Below are 17,398 nucleotides of genomic sequence, written 5' to 3' on the forward strand. Positions count from 1 at the left end.
GGCTTTGAAAATGTCGAGGGAGACAGATTCATTCGTGTGGCCCAAGTGGTGCTGCAAGAAGAAGAACAAGAAGAAGAAAAGGATTGTGTTTATTGTTGGCATCTTTTGGGCACTCACCAGCTGCTGTGCATGTTCCGGAGGAGTCACTGTGCTGCACAGTGGCACTAAATCATTTGGACAATTGTGGGGAAAGGAAAATAAAACATTTTTGACGACGTGCATGTCTTGGATGTGTGTGTCGGGCTTCCTACTGAAAGTAAAGACCTCAGGCAATTTCAGTCCAGGACTGGTACAATACATGGAATCTACGCGTTTCATTATTGCCTAAATTTATATTGAGGGACAAAATGCCAATTAATGCATTCAGCAAATTCTTCCATGAATGATGTTTGCACCTCTTGACAGAGAATTGAGTGCTGCTGATTTTCACAAAAGAGTTTCTGTGCGCATACAACACGGGCGTTAGGCTTGGAATTTTCCTCGTTGCATGATGTCATTCTACCACTGTGCACAGTATAAACACACAAGTGTCACATCAGTAATCGGTACAGCTCACAATTAGACCGGTCACGGTCATTTTTAGAGTCTGTGTTCAGAGTTTTTTTTTTTCCTCTTCCACATATCTCTATTAGGTGGAAACCTGTGCGGCATGACTACCTGCTGGCCTTTGGAGGAGCACCATAGCGGATAATTATCTATTTCATCCCGCTGCCGCAACCTCTTGATTGAATTTGTCATGGGGACAAGTGGTGAAGCATTACGCTACGTGCGTAACCTTTGTGGCTGAAGCGCCCGCCTTGATTTCTTTCCTTGTTCTTCCATGACATCCAATATTTGGTAAATGTTTTGTGGAGATGCCAATGGGAAAGCTGACCGTTATCAAGTGGGTGACATTGCACTTTTCGGAAAATAAATTGATAGTGTTTGATTGAATGCCACAGAAGAATTGCAATTTGGCAAAACACTCGAGGGTACTTCACATGACTTCAAAGGATTAGGTAATTTTTCTTTTCTCTTTTTGTCAACACGAGCATCAATACGGTTTTTATGCAATGCATCAAGGAACAGATATTTGAAAGTACTCACTGGCATATATATTCTTTATCATTTGCAAAAATCTATTCATATCACAGCAAAACACATCTTTTCTACACTCCAATGATATCTGCACTCCTACTACTAGTTTAAACATTCTGATAATGTGTAATAATGTGTATAAACAAGATAATATAAAAGCAGGCTGACATTTTTGCAGCACCGCCACCCGCCGTCGACAGAAATTGACATCAAAGCGCCGACGGGCTCACCTGACGGACATCGCTTGACCAAAACCCCAAACGGGCGGATGTGTCGGACAAAGAGTTGCTTGTTATTTACTCTGCGTTGGGTAAAAACACATGTTCTCGATACACCCACGCACTGCTCAAGCTTTAACCGGGCAGAATCGCGTTTTGATGTTATAAAAATCCAACTGCGCACATTTATTTGCCAGACAGACAATTTATGCTGCAGTGAATCTACTTTTCTCTTGAACACTGCAAGAGATAAAGACTTTCCAACTGCTCCTGCATCTATCTAGCGAGCTATCTATCCTCGGGGTGAACCAACCTGTCTGGGTAAGACGGGAAAAAGAATATTTCAGATCTGTGATATCATACTTGCTATCAGAAAATTATATGTCAGTCTATCTTAGCTGGGTGTGTTTGGGAAAGTGCTAAATAATACCAGGAGAACTTTTAATTGGATAAATGTGAAGATGTACGTACGTGCGTGCTGGAGGAGAAGGAGCACATCCTCATGCACTTGTGTGCCCACTGACATTTAGTGTGCATCTTGCACTTTCCTAGTCTGGGTTAATCCTGCAGCTCTAACGGACCAGCACGGTCGCAAAGCTCCTGTCACTTGTTCGATAGCGGTAATACAACAGTTCAAAGGTTGCAAAAGGACGTGCGGCGTAATTAAAGGTCGAGGGACACATGCTTTGACAATGTCCTCAATACGAGTTGGCCCTGTAGCGTGTGTGGCCTTAAAAAGGACTTATGATAGAAAAATGACTTTTTAATAGCTGGTAAACAAATAAGTGTGTGTCTGAAAGTGAGTGGTTGCTTTGGAATTTTAAGAATTGTCATTCGGGCTATTTTTTATTGTGACAACGGCAAAATCAATGTTCTCAGACTACAGTCAAGGCCACCCTCTCAAACATCCATCCATCCATTTTCTGTACCGCTTTATCCCCACGGGGGTCACGGGCGTGCTGGAGCCTAACCCAGCTGTCAATGGGCTGTAGGCGGGGGACACCATGAACCGGTTGCCAGCCAATCACAGGGCACACAGAGACGAACAACCATCCGCACTCACACCCACACCTAGGGGCAATTTGGAGTGCTCAATCGGCCTACCAAGCATGTTTTTTGGAGATGTGGGAGGAAACCGGAGTGCCCGGAGAAAACCCACGCGGACACGGGGAGAACATGCAAACTCCACACAGGGAGGGCAGGAGGTGGAATCGAACCCGCACCCTCCTAACTGTGAGGCGGACGTGCTAGCCAGTGTTCCACCGAGCCGCCCCTCCTCTCAAACAAGTCATGCTAAAATATACCAAGTGTACTACAATGGTGTACTACAAGTCTTTAATGAGCATAGCTTGACAATCTACGCAGCAATATGCTCCTGAAACGAGTTAGCAAAAGGGGAGAATTTGCCTCCTCTAGTACTACATCAAATGATGGGAAATTTGGAGTCGATTTCAGCACCCACATCGATAATTTAGACCCAAGAGCCAGTTTGAGACAGAGAGCTCCTCTCATCAGCCACCTCACGGGTTACCCTTTCAGTAATGAGATGGAAAATGTCTCTGGCTATCACAGCACAAATACGAATGTAAAAAGTTGCAATGATAATCATTCTGACACGGGAAGATGACATTTAAGACACTTTCACAAAGGTTGCCAGAGACGAATGCAATCACCCTCTTCTTAATAATGTCTCAATTTATAAGTCTTAGGATGCAAATATTAGATGAACAGCTTGAGGAGTCATACCGGATTCCACGGCCTTGACGGTGATGTTGTGCCAGCCGGCTGCCTCGCGGTCCAAAATTTTCTCCAGCGTGATGGCGCCCGATTCAGGGTTAATCTGAAAGATCATGTCCCAGTCGGTGCTGTGATCGATGGAGAACCTGGAGCAGACGTGTACGACGTAAAAACAAGAGGGCTTGGGAACAGGAATACAGGAAGATATGCATTTGCGTTTCGCATTCAGGAGACAAAAAAAAGAAAAATGGAACTTTGCTCTGTATGTACCTGTGCGTTGGCATGACTAAGAACACTTCAGCTAGATGGAACCTTTTGCCGCATTTGGCAGAAAAAGACTCGTTCCAAGGACGTGTACTCAATCTAGCCTTGGTATCAATAAAAATAGTTCAACTGAGTCTTCTGGTACTTCTTGTTTGTCGAGTGAGCATTAAAGATATACGCCAGACAAGGTCAGCTACGTGAACCGCTACACTGGCAAAATCTTGCAACCAACCCACGCTTTTTCGGTTTCTTTTTTCTTCAAGACTGAATATCTTTTTTATAGATTGCAGTGGAGAAGCAACAATCTTATGCTTACATGAATTGCTCCTTTTTGATGAAAGCGTCTTGCTTTTAATCCGCCAAGCTGCAACACCAAAAACTTGACCGACAAGCGCACCCCCCACCCGTAAACCATAAACAAGGATTTATCTTCTTAAAATTTGACAGCAATCTCTTTCTCTCCCATAGCTGCTGTCGATCTGGGTTCATCTTTTGACAGGTGCAGCTGTCTGCCAGCTGTTTGATTTACCTGCTGGAATATGTGCAATGCTTTTAGCTGCAGTCATTTGAAGCTTGCGGCAGAGCACCCAGGAAGCATTGCCATAAATTCTGCCGTTGTGTGTGTGTTTCTTTTACCCACCCTACCCGTGCTCTGGCTGCGTTAATATGCAAGACCTACAGAGTGTGTGCACGACTGTGTGCGCCAGAGGCCATGAGCTTGCCAACTTAGCCCAGTTGGTGGCTTCTGGCCAGCTTTCCCCTTTCTCCCATCCACTTAATCACCCATTCATTTTCTAATGCACACGCAAACACAGGCGCAAATGTAACACATACGCACGCGCGCACGCAGCCTCGGGGCTTCGGGCTGCCTGTGAACGACAACGCTGCCAGTGTGTTGTACTTTATTACACCTGGAACCCGGGCGCCTCATGCATTTTTAATGGAGGTAATTTGCACAGGCCCCGTGAGTGTGAGTGTTACACTCCGTCAGCGACACTGTCTTAGCCCTTATCTACTCTCCAGCTTCCCGAGGCCCGCAATTGCTCTTTCCAGGTGTAAACCCAAGACCTTGGTACAGGAGATTGCGCAGCGATACTGTCTCTTATCACGCACCGTGATCATAGAGGGAAAGAAAAAAAGAGTCAGACGATAAAGCGCCATCCATTGTGCAGTTTGAGATGAAATTGGCTGCCTGTGTAGACTGCGGGTTCTTTTTAAGCCTATTTTTCATAATAAAAATCTGGTTCCAATAAATATTGTACTTACATCCGGTTAAGCATGCAGAAAGACAAAGAATTGTTGCTTTGACACGACTGTCATCATATTCAGCCTTGGTGAGCCGCTTTGCATTGCATACAAATGAATAACTTGAAATTTTGGCAAGAGACTGCTGCCCCAAGGAGAAGCCTCCCATGGTCCCACTGGTATGAATACTTTTCCAAATTGCCAAAAAGCTTATTTCCATAGTCTCTGTCCAGCTCGGAGAGGCAAGTCCTTAGCCTTCTGTATACCAGCTGATTGGAAAACGACGTGCAAAAGCCAAGCTCTTAGCTCATTTAATTAAAAAGGTAATGGGGAGGTGTGGTTAAAGGTGCAAGTAGGTTTCAAGGACAGTGGATGCAAAATCCATCAGGGAATGCATCCATCATTCCACACGTCTCACTTTGCGTTTTTTTTTTTTTTTTATACCTGACAGGTTTATTCTTCACGTCAGGGTCTCGGGCGGTGACGACGCCAACCAGCGCTCCCACTTTGGTATCCTCCTGCACCTCCATGACGGTGCCGTCGGCAGGCTGAAAGAGCGGCGGTTCATCCACGTCAGACACACTGACGCGGACTATGGTCTGATCCCGGAAGGAGCCCAGATCCACGAAGCGAGGATCCACGTGCTTATTCACGGCCTCGACCACGACATTGTGTGTGCGCTTGGTCTCAAAATCCAACGGCTGTAGGGGGGGGGGAAAAAAGCAAGTGTGTTTTGTCTCAGTTCTTCCTCATTAGGAAGATATTGAGCCAAAACACTGGAAACCTAATTCACCCCGCTGTCACGATTATTAAACAAATAGAGTAACAAAGAAGTCAAATAATTGTGCACATTTCCCACAAAATATTGGCTCATTCTGGATAGGGCTACAACAACATTATCACAATTTCCTGGACGGGTTTGCAGCAACGCAATGTCAAGATATCGAACATTGCAATGTTTACATTTTTATATAACAACTTTATAACAACTTGAAAGTCAACCAGAAGATTGTGTTTGACTTTTGAAATTCCACAATATTTAGTAATTCCCTTTGGGCTAATTTTTGATTTGGATCAGTTCAAGGACCAAAACTGGGAAATAACTGTAAAAATCAAATGTTAGTCATTGAAAATCTCGGTGCCAAGGAACTACGTTGAAGTAAGTTGCGGAGCATAAATTAAACTCAAGTAGCTACCATCCTGTGGCCTCCACAGGTAATTATGAAGTATTTGGGGTGCTACGATACCTTCTTGATGGAGACGACAGCTTCTTGGGTGGTGGCGTCTGTGGTCACCCTGAAGAGCTCACCTCCTTCCTGGATCAGGTAACTCATGTCTGTGTTCTCCCCCATGTCTGCGTCGGTAGCAATGACACGCCCCACTGGCGTGCCGATGGTGGCGCCTTCTGACACCGTGAACTGGTACATCTCTAGTGGCCAGAGCAAAGACAGGTATAGAATTAAAAAATAAATAATTTTTGCAGCAGTTTGCTTGTAGAATACTGCAAGGGCAACCTGTCGTAATGTTGCACCGGATGTATTGAAACTGGTGTCAAATGTCAGTAAATTCATAAAAACAAAATGGTTTGAAGGAGGGCGATTATGAGAAAGCTTTGAATTTATGGACCTGCACTCGACTTGCTTTTCCCCCCTTTTTACCATGATGGAGTCAATTTGGAGTCTATCAGTGCGGCAAAATCATTACCTTTGTGAGGTTTAGCTCTCCGACAGCGCAAACATGATTTAGCAAGATGAAAAAGTTATGAATACAAAAGAAATACAATGAGGCATATCGAGTTCAATTTGGGCCAGAATGGTTCTGCTCCTCAGGCTGTAACAGAAGTAAAGTATATTTTGGGAAAAAAAGAAAGAATCAGCGTGTTCGCAGTACCATTCCCCTGTTAGATGTCATGATTGTCTTGAAGCCTAATGAAAACGTGCTAGGTTTTTGTTGGGAGATGTCTCGTGTCCTACATTGGAGTTGTAAAATACGCAAACAGGAAGATTTAGCTACTTTGAGGAGCATTTACTTTGGCCAAAAGAGACATTTCATTTGACTGCAGGAGCTAAATAAGAAACCCAGAGTGGCCGCCTTAATGACAAAACTCATCCAAAGAAGTCTCTGCAATTATCACTCTCAAAAGGCATTCGAGCAAAGTTATAAGTTCTCTTTTCTAAGGTAATTAGCCACTTTTGAGAGCCAGAAATACTGCCGTGTTGGTATTTGATAGTCATTATTTTAATTTGCATAATTTTATTTTATGAACACAATATTGGATGATTAACAAGCAACAATGCTTTTAAGGAGCCATAAAGCTATCTCTAATTACAATTTTCTGCTGACCACGGTCATCTATTTATATTTCTGAGACAACTTCAGTTATGTTGTTATTCAGTGATCTTCTTCAGACCTTGTCAAAGCCAGAAAACTTTTGATTGGCGGTCAGAAAAATTGTGCATGTGACTTGCCATTTATTTTGAAATCTCAAAATTTTACAATGAGATAACTCCTGTGTTTGTTTATTTATTCATTTATTCATTTATTATTTCTGTCTGTATGTCCATTTATTTATTTATTTATTTATTTATATGTTTGTTTGTTAGTTTATTTATCTAAATATCAGTCAGTAGGAGAACTTGTCGTCCACTCACTCTGCGGGAAACGTGGCGGGTTGTCATTAACGTCTGTGATCACTATGGTCACCGTGGTAGAGCCGGAGAGACCGCCCATTTGCCCTGCCATGTCGGTCGCCTTGACGACCAGCTCGTAACGATCTTGCGTCTCGCGGTCCAGATCTGCCACGGCTGTCATTATGATCCCTAATGATAGCCGGATGGGCGGCCAGCCAGATGAAAATAAAGAGAAAAAGAAGAGAAAGGGAGAGATTCAAGAGTGGACTGGAAAGCTACAATTCAGCACATCTGTCTATTATCATAACCTTCCTAAATATCATCATCATCAGGCAAGCGCTGTTCTCCCGAATCCGACGTATTCCATCTCACCTTGTTAGAAGATTGTGTCAGATTTGCGCCAGTGTGCACACATCATTTTTTTGACACCGCTGTATGAAAAGGAATAATGTATGCCAGAAAAACATGGGAGCGCATGAGCCATGCTGTTTAAAAAAAAGTCACGGATTTCCAAAGAGCAATGGTGGGACATGGAGAAAGCGATCAAACCTCAGCTTGAGCGTTAGGAAGCATACACACGCGCTTTTATGGAATGTCCTGGTAGTGAAATCAAATAATTTTAAAGGTTTAACAGGTTAGCCAATGGAGATACTTTGCTGATCCCCAAGGAAATTTTGGAACGTGTTGTCACAGTAGTGTGAAATGATACAAATACATGTCCTCTTTTTGACAACACAAATGCGTGGGATGAGAAAAATGTTAAATGACATTTGGTGAAAGTAAACCTTTTCCAGATAGTCTTCATATTTTGTTTCTGGTCGCACAGCATAAAGCTCTATCTGCTACATTATAGCAAAGGGCTGTGACCTTTAAAATCTATGCTTTGGGAATAAATTGCTGGCCATTTTTCCATTTTGGTCAATGGCGGCCATATTTTTCAGCACAAATTCCAGTTAAATATTTTTGACTGGGATATGTCAGTAAAAACGCATTGCAGAGTTGTTTCAACGCACTGCATAGTCATTGGAACGTCTTCACAAACTTGAAGATTGTTTCAGTAAAGTCGTTCAGACGTATTTGTAAAAAGTCACTTGAAGGCATTAGTAAAACGTAGGCTCAAAAGTGTAAGCGGGGTTCAGAGAAGTGTAACATACTCATTGTCCTTCTTGGAAGAAAGGAGACCTTCTTTTCTTTGGCCCTGCAGCATGAGCATCCAGCTGCTTTACTTTGCAATAGTAATCTAATTCCTGTCCTCGTCACATCAGAATTTATTGATGCATTTCTGCAGTTCCATGTGCCGTCATCTCGCTCCCTAAGGGGCGCCGCGCTACGGTGGGAATACAACTCAATGATTCAAGTCACAGTTAGCCCTTGACTCTGTCCGATGAGCAGCCAGGCCAAAATATAGTACATGCAGCAATGCAGTTAAGATGACATGCGCCCACCCTCCTCTTCGTTCATCAAATGCCAGAGTGGTTGCCTCCAAATCCAGAGGGAATCCAAGTTGAAGCCCTGATCAACATAATGGCGCAGAGACTTCATGTAGATAAGGCTTTTATTCATGGAAGCAGTCAGTTTAGCATGTGAGATCCACATTCCAAGCTACGCGGCACCGTTGAAATATTCTTCCAATTTTATCGGTTGTGACCGTGCACACTAACTGTGAAATAAAGCCCCAGTATGCATAATATTAATTTCATATAAAAGACACAGAAGACATTCTAATCTCTTTTTTTTTGTCTTTCCTCTCTCGGCTCACTAGACAAAGGAAATGTGGCTCTGATTTTGAAAATTATCTGCCTGACATTTCAACTTGCATACTGTTTCAAGTACTGCAGAAAGAAGCGAGAGCAGTCCAACATGAGGGTCACGGGACATTTGAGGCTCTTTGTCCATGTATATATGGGGAAATATGTTCAAATGTATTTTCAAATATGTTCGAATGTACTTGCAGATAAATGTGATCGTTCTTGTGAGCTAAATGCTAAAACCTTAGCATTATTTCATTTTGCCATAATGCCAGAGGGCATTGACTTTAGCATGCTCATACCTCATATATTACCCAATCAAAAATGTTTACAATTGCTGTTCCACGTGTCCCTAGTGTTGCCCTTGCCTCATTGACTTGCACCTATTAGGCTGGACCTCCATCTTCTAAAATCTAGAGTGGGTCGGATGAACAGACCTGAGTTTGTGAGGCAGGCACCGGAATGAAGCATCCAGTCGGGGGAACGCTCCCACCGAGTCAGAATCATTTATCATCCAGGCGCTCAGGTTGGCCAAATCAGACTGGTAGCCGCCAAAATGGGAATCATTAAAACTTTAGTGCTTTTCCCTGAGGAGGGAGGGGGATTCACTCCAAGCCAATGCTAAGCTAGTCCAGGCAGTCAGCTTGTTATATACTTAGAACACTTCAACCCAGTATAAAAATAGGGGAACATTCTAAAGATGAAAAAACCAAAACGATTATGGCAGTGCCTAGAGGAGACAAGCGATCCTGACATATTGATTAATTTGTTTTCAGTTACAGAGAACGTTGAGGCCACGAATGGCCTCGGGTAATGGTCTGCATGCATTTCACCAAGTCTGCAGACAAACAAATCATTATCTGCTCACATGCGTCTGTTCTGGCAATTGTCTATACAGTCCTACATTGACTCCTGATTTATCCTTCTTATTTGTCTTTTTTTGCAAATGCACTACCCATGGGGAGGAAAAGAGTATTAAATGGTATCATCACCGTGGTAATATTGCAACTTCACAGTATGGCTGTAAGGCTTGCGCTGCCAAGATCCCATGATGCTTTGCGTTGGCTTGTTAAAGGCTCCGGGGCAAGAAATCAATGAGATTCAACTTGTTTGCTCAAATGAGTGAAAGTCATTGAGTGAAACTTTATAGGGTGCCTTGTTTTGCTCAATTGCTTTTATGTTTTTACCCACAAAAAGTTATTGGTTGAGGGAATTGCGGCCTCTAATCGTTCCATGATTTCAGGTAAAGAAAAAAAAAATACATGGAGTCATTATTTACCTGTGTGCCTGCCCACAGTGAAGAACATTTCTCCATCCAGGACACTGTAGACCACTCTGGCACTGCTGCCATATGACGGGTCGTCAGCGTCCGACGCTGTGATCTTGAGAACAGACGTTCCTGTCGACACAAATGAACCGTTTCAGTTTCACCTTGGAAAGAAACTTTGTTTAAAGGTTACAATTAGACTCAATGTGATTTTTAAGGGTTACAACGCCCAGAAAAAAAGCATGTTTCATCTGCAGTGTAATGATGGTTTGTCGCGGTGATGCACCCAATTGTCTCGACTCTCTCATTAGCACACACACAGCTCTTCAGGATGAAAGAGAACATTAAGTCAATATTATCATTTGCATCAAGTAAAGACGCAGCACAAGGCCACAGCATAACGATTAAAGACGATTACTGCCACGCAGATGAGAAATGATGACATCCAAACAGCCTGGCGGCAAGACAATCATTTGGTAGTTTTTCAGCTTGTCCCATCTGTGGTCACTCAAAGCATTTGAGTCGCAGTACCCTAATGGACAAAAGGCTGGCCTCCTCAACCAGGAATTTTGGCTTTGAGTTCTAGCTTGGTTGATTATCTTTCTTCAAGTTTCAGTTTTGAAGCAACAGTATTTTGACTGATGCAAAGTTACATCAAATCATTGAGTCACATTAAGCAAAAGCTCAGCCCAGATTCTGCAACAGTAGTTAATATTGCACATTTTCATTTTAGGAATAAATTCACAAAAAAAAAATGACGTGAGGCTAAGGCACCTCAAGGACAAAGAGTTGGCCCTTTGTGTCTGTCACTGTATGGGTAATTACGGACAGCTGTGGTGTCCACCAAAGGTCACCGCTGTAGCCTTTCTCGGAGGCCTGTCACAGCACAGCTCGGCCACCGAATGGCTATATGCTAATGATGCTAATTAGTAGCGAGTGTCAGAGCGCTGTTCACTTCACGTCATCGTTGTGAGCTCCGAGGGGGAACTTGATCGCGGTGGTGGAGGGTGGGAGTATCCAGATCAGCTATCAGCATTTGGCATCTCTTTTACAGTGATTATTTGACTTACAAGCTAAATTCATTACGACCAAACTTGTAACTCAATTTAGTAATTGTGTATCAAATTAATTTCACCCAATGAAATGAATTTAAATGTTATTTATCTTTTCCAACAAAAATGTAAAGAAATACATTGGCTTTATACAACTCTCTTTCAAAATGGCTGACTCCCTGTTCAATTTTAGATATGGCTCCATGACACTTTTTCATGCTTTGTCTATGATAGACAAAATCTAACCAATCAGTGAAACTGGTGTCAGGGGAGAATTGTTTTTCTTTTCCCACTATTATGCATTTTTCATGAGGGATCGTGATCATGTTTTTAGTCTAACACCTTTTCACACATATTGAGACCCCCACTTTAAACACAACATCAACCGTCAGGATAGCTATGAATAAGAATGCCTAAAGGCTTTCCATCAGATCTCCTTGCACCAGTTCAGCAAATCAACTATGAGCATTTCCCAATGCAGCTCTGTGACAAATCAACCAGAAGGTAAATAGCACGTTGCTTTGCCTGACATGTTCCGAGTTCGCTCAAAGCCACAATGGAAGGAGATAAAGACAGCGTCAATCCCAGTTGGGCCAAGTGAATGAGATACCTGTCTTATCGTATTGAAAACATTAGACTGGAAAGACTTCTTTTTTATTATTGTTAATTCTGCCCACCTGCTTGGCCCAACTGCAGTGAGTGCAATAAAAGCATTTCCATCTAGTGGATTAGTCTCTTATCTTAATTTTCCCCAGGTAACCACGCTGGTTCGGGCTACTGGCTGCTTGCGCTGTCAGATGGCTTGGAAGAACTATATAAATGCAAATCATACTTTATTGTGTTTGTATTAAAACACAGAAGCCTGGCAGCAGGTTGGCGGCTTGAGGTCTAATTGAAGTTGGATATTTTACATACTTGGAGTGTCTGCTGGTGTCACACTGATGCAGATTCTATTGCTGAAAAAAAGAGAATCAAAACATTGAATGCACTCGAGTCAGCATTTAAGGCTGAGATACAGTCACTTCATTTGCAGATAGCAGACGACACCAGAATTGTACTTTTTGGGCTCCTTTTGGTACATGTAATTTCTCTGTTGAATGACGTTTAAAACATAGGTTTTCAATCAGTTATTTCATTAAATTTCATTTTATCTTAAGAGGACATCCATGTAACTACAACTAAAAAAACATGCAATTTCAGCATATATATAATTGTAAGTTAAAATACCAAGTTTAAATGCCAGATTATTTTACCAAGTTTCAAATATACGTCCATCTCCCTCCAAAAATGTTCAATTCAAAAAGCAAATAAAAAAGCAGCCCATCCAAGCTTCTCAAGGCTAGCCTCTTGAGGTTTCCGAAGCCCTTAAAACAGCATGACAATAGTTTTAGTTGAGTATACTTTTTCCAAGTATATTGAAGTCAAAAATTTGTTTTAAAGCCCAAATGAAATTAAAAAAAAAGAAAAAAAATTAAATCCCTGAAAAATCTATTTAAATCCAATAGGGAAATATTTGTACTTTGTTTCTTGGTTTGACTGCTGACTTGCTGCTGTACTGGTAACAACAGCGCAGGCCCTTTTCAGTGAGAGCGATGGTTCAATTAGAGCCAGGGGGCCCACTGCGAAAGCGTGCAAGAATGACAGCTATTTAAGAGGAGGCTTCATAAAATAGATTTGTGCCCCCCACCTTCGCCTTTCACCACGCCGGCGAGGGGGCCTTAACGGCCGCAGTGGTGAGCCTCTCACCGCCGTCCCATGAGCATGACTGCGCCCCGCCTAGCATTATGGATCATTTAGCCATCATAAAATCTGAGGTGTTTTCACATGAAAAGTTATTTCAACACCACTTTCGCAGTGATTCATTCCTCCCCTGGCCACACAAACGCTTTGGGAGTCAGACAGAGACAGGGCGAGGAATAAAGAAGTGTGTGGAGAGGGGAGGGGGGGCTGGGGTGTCATAAAGATCAATGGAGTGCGTTGGTACAGTGATCCTTTTTCGAGATCTTGACGAGGATTTAGGGAGAGATTTCATCCCTCCTGACAGAGGTTGTAAACCCAAGTTTGGTTAGCCTTTGAACTCAACGCTTATAATAGATTAGATCCATCTAGTATAGTGTATTTGTTTGGCTGAAAATACTTTGCGGTGCTGAGATAAAGCTGGTCAAAAGGGAAACTTCTTTAGCTTTTTTAGAGTATCAAATAAATCTATGAAATAGTATCGGATCAAAAAATGTATTACATATTACATTAAAACAAATATTGTGTGTTTAATGGTTAGCACCAGACGAGGCCCTTCTATGTTGAATTTGCATGTTTTCTGCATCCAGGGCTTATACTTTGTCAAATTCCTTTTAGGAAATGTGTCCAAATGATCCCCAACAGGAAGCAGAGACGGTAGACAAAGGGCCATGCTAAATTGTAAAGCTTTTTTGGCTCAAAAAATCAAATGTGGGCGGAACATGGGATCCGAGTGCCAGTAAATCACATTCATTTATTCACATCACATTGTTTTTCATGTAGTTTCAATTTCACTGAAGACAACGGCAAATTAATCGGAATTCACTGATCTTCAGCATTCTTTGTCAGTCAGCAAACTGCCAAAAAAAAACAATTGTTGGGGGTAGTGAATTTCACCACAGCACTTTCCTATTTTGTGCCATAGTGCAAATAAAGCAATGAAGTATACTTCTTAGCATGTTTGCACAGAAATAATCACATTACATATTGGGTGGCTCCATTACACCCCCCCCCCCCACACACACACACACACACACACACCACCACCCCACCATGGCACTAACTCACCCGTTCTGCAAGAGCGGTCCTCCTCCCTCCCAAACGCGAGCACTGATTCAGGCCACGTGCAGATCAGCGACAATCAATTACAGCAAAGCGCCACCGGTTGAGCGCATCGCGGCTCGGACGTCGCCTCTCGTCCGGTTAAGGACGCTTGGCGGAGACCATCGATTGTAAGTCACTGCTGCCTCCACCTGTCTCATCCATTGTTAGCATGACAGACTGGAGGCATCCTAATGTGGACTGCAGCACTTTGCCTGGAGTTATCTTGGTATGGCAGAGCAACACAGGCGTGATTAGCTCTTTAATTCTTACATGGCGTACAAAATTGGCAATGCGTTACAGCGCTCACAGACTGAGAGGATGGAGCCTAGAATCAAAATGATGACACTTCTACTGCTTGTCATGAGTCCTAGAAGACTTCACTCTGAGTGACCAGTCTGTGTCTTGGATTTCTACCACAGGTAGAGAGGAACCTACCATTGCAACCACATCAAACAGTAACAACAACATCCTCCACTAAGAAGTTTCCCGGGTGTCCCTGCAGGATGCAGACTAGACGTCGAGGTGAAAAGCTCAAATGTTCTAATGCTTCAAATGTAACCAAGCAGCCTTGAGGAAATGTGGCAATCTAGCTGTTTGGCTATACTTAAATCTGCAGGCTTTTTAAACCCTCCCGAGGCCTCACTCAAGCCCCATAAATATTTGAGCATTTACTATTGATGGGGAAGAGCGCAGGGGGAACAAGCCTGGCTGCTGTTCAAATATTAACGAGGCTTTCCAAAACATAAACATTAAGCCCAAATTCCAATGTGAACCACCTGCTACTGAGTCGTGCGGGAAAGCGGCTGTTGATACAGAGATGTAAAAGTCTCCCTTGACTCGTAAAAAAACATCATGTTTGAGGCAACAGAAAGCACTTTATGCCACCAAGGCATCCGCTCACCGTGGAAATACTATATTTAACTCGAGGAATATAAAAACTAATTGGCCTGTGCGACAAAAAAACTGCAGAAATGTAGACGATATCTATTGGGCAACGTGACGTGATCAGGAACGATTTTCCACACGTGTTAAAACGCTGCTATTCTGTGGTAGGAGCATAACTATCAGTGAATGTCTCCCCGATGTACCTGTCTGTTTATCTGAGGACACAGCCAGCAACGCTCCCCCCCCACTCCTTTTCATCCTATCATAAAGACGTGCACCCTTCTCAACAACATTCAATCAAGCATGAATGGCAAATTTGATTTAGGACTGCAATTTCATTAATCGCATATTTTTCAACAAAACAACACCCGGCCCAGTCGTTCACACTTCATCAACATTGTTGCCAGTCCTATTTTATCTGCCCTCTGCATTTTTTTTAGATTCAACCAACACAAACAAGAGTGTGTACACAAGTGTTAGTTTGGTTTGATAGCAAATGAATGAAGTCGTGGGGTGCGATTCCATGGCAGCTAGCGACTGATTATTATATAAATATTACAGCCTGCTGTTTTTCACAATGATTTGCTGCACATTGGTTGCTCCCGCCTCAAAAACAGATCATGTTATCCTTACCAGCTACGTACAAAAGCTTTGACGAGTGCTTTAAATTTTGTAAAGTATTTGTGGATCGCAGAGAAGCAGACTTTGAAATGGGAAGAAGGTACACACAGGGCTAAACCACATGAAAGATTACAATCAAGACTACTACCTTTCAATTTCAAACTTGTATATTTTTCCACCCGAGGGCACAGGGATTTCTCATTCAAGCATGTAGCAAATATTTCACACCTTTCATCGTTTGCCGCAGGATGCCTTGCCACAGAAATAACCGCGTCGCCACTGATGTCGGATAATGTCATGTTTGTGTGCATCTCCCCCGAAACAAATTGTGTTCAACATCTGAGGCTCCACCGTATTCTTACTGTGAAAGGAACTTTAGCTGATATTCAGGAGGTAAAAAGCTAGCAACAGCTCATCAATACGGCTCTGATATTAGTCATTCTTCGCAGATGAGAAAGCTTGCCTGTGAGCATTATCATAGTCGTGCACCGTTTGGTATTCACATATATGTTGTTTAAAGGTAAAAACGCAAATATTTTTTAGCAGGTCTGGTTCCTTTTGTATGCTGGATGAGTATTTATCTTTGCTTACTTTCAGGGACCTTCATCTGAGAGTCACAGTATTGCAGCTTGAAGCCATTTTTGAGGAAGGTCTTTATACAAAGTACGTATATCAGCCAAATTATTGCTTTTTGTGACGTGAGTTGAATCACCGACCACAATAGGCTTGCAAGCAGAGGAAAAAAAAAATGGACGCTCGTTGGCTCGTATATTGAAAAACACCTAAATTGAAAATTGATTAAGTCAGCACTTTTTATAGGTCAGTTTACAGTTTCCCAACAAATTTGATGGGAAAAAAAATCCTTTCTTTTGTCTTTAATTATTTAGACAAGTGTTTGTCCTTATGTTCAAAGTGTGCTGCTTTTGCCACCTCTAAATTGCTTCAATTCAACGTGTCTTTGACACTTCAGGCAAACCATTTGAATCTTGCCGTCCAGCCTCTCACTGATACGACCAATAAATAATGTGTTAGGTCAGTGTCTAAGGACTTCATCAGCAAGTGCCTCTATCATCGAAATATTTGACAAGCCCCACCTGCGCGGCACCTGTAATCATTTCCCTCTTTAGCACTGTGCCAGAACACAGCCAGACGGCTCACCGGGGAGCAATGCAATCATAAACGCCTCCCCACTCCACGTTTGATTGCTCGCGGTGGGTTGTAACCGACCAGTGAGGATGCACCGTGTCGCCATCACCTACAGTTTATTTTCAGATATTGCACTGAGCATTTATTTCTATTACACACTTCTTGCCTCTTACCTGATTTGATCCACGTAGAAACTAAAATAACCACCCATTCAAAAAGTTATTTAGGTGGCCCACTTGATTCTCGGTCTTACCTATAGGAGACAGTTCGGCCACACTGCCGATGTACGGCCCCTCCGAGAACTTGGGCTCGCTGTCGTTGATGTCTTGGACCTTGATGACAAACTCAGACTCTGGCTCCAGCGGGTCGTTGCTGAGGCGATCGCGGGCCTGCGCTCTCAGCGTGTAGAAGGCCTTCTCCTCGCGGTCCAGCCTCTCCATGGCGTGGATGTCGCCCGTCAGCTCGTCGATGATGAAGATGGTGCCCGCCCCTTCTCCGGAGATGGTGTACTTGATAGCGCCCTCGCCTTCATCTGAGTCAGTGTGAATCTGCAAGTGAATGAATATGGTTTGTAATGGCTTGGGAAGTTTTCAAGGGGCGCCGGCAGTGAAATAATATAAAACTAGATGGATTGTCATTTCTAAAATGATTTGTTTTGGTTGGAGTA

At 42.9% G+C, this 17,398-nt stretch overlaps 1 protein-coding gene across 2 annotated transcripts in view; it reads right to left on the reverse strand.

Annotated features, from left to right (window-relative positions):
* Positions 1-17,398, reverse strand: part of cdh22 (cadherin 22) — a 78,949-nt gene that overhangs the window by 16,252 nt on the left and 45,299 nt on the right. For both annotated transcript variants that reach the window (XM_085924644.1, XM_085924645.1), the window contains 6 exons: positions 16,985-17,279; positions 10,199-10,318; positions 7,193-7,360; positions 5,789-5,970; positions 4,986-5,242; positions 3,042-3,178 (listed from right to left, as the gene is read on the reverse strand). In XM_085924644.1, coding sequence (XP_085780770.1) covers positions 3,042-3,178; positions 4,986-5,242; positions 5,789-5,970; positions 7,193-7,360; positions 10,199-10,318; positions 16,985-17,279 — 1,159 coding nt within the window. The remainder of the gene's footprint in view (positions 1-3,041; positions 3,179-4,985; positions 5,243-5,788; positions 5,971-7,192; positions 7,361-10,198; positions 10,319-16,984; positions 17,280-17,398) is intronic.

The sequence above is a fragment of the Syngnathus leptorhynchus genome, chromosome 11 (genome assembly GCF_054491065.1).
Source record: "Syngnathus leptorhynchus isolate UIUO chromosome 11, UIUO_Slep, whole genome shotgun sequence".
NCBI classification, from domain to species: domain Eukaryota; kingdom Metazoa; phylum Chordata; class Actinopteri; order Syngnathiformes; family Syngnathidae; genus Syngnathus; species Syngnathus leptorhynchus.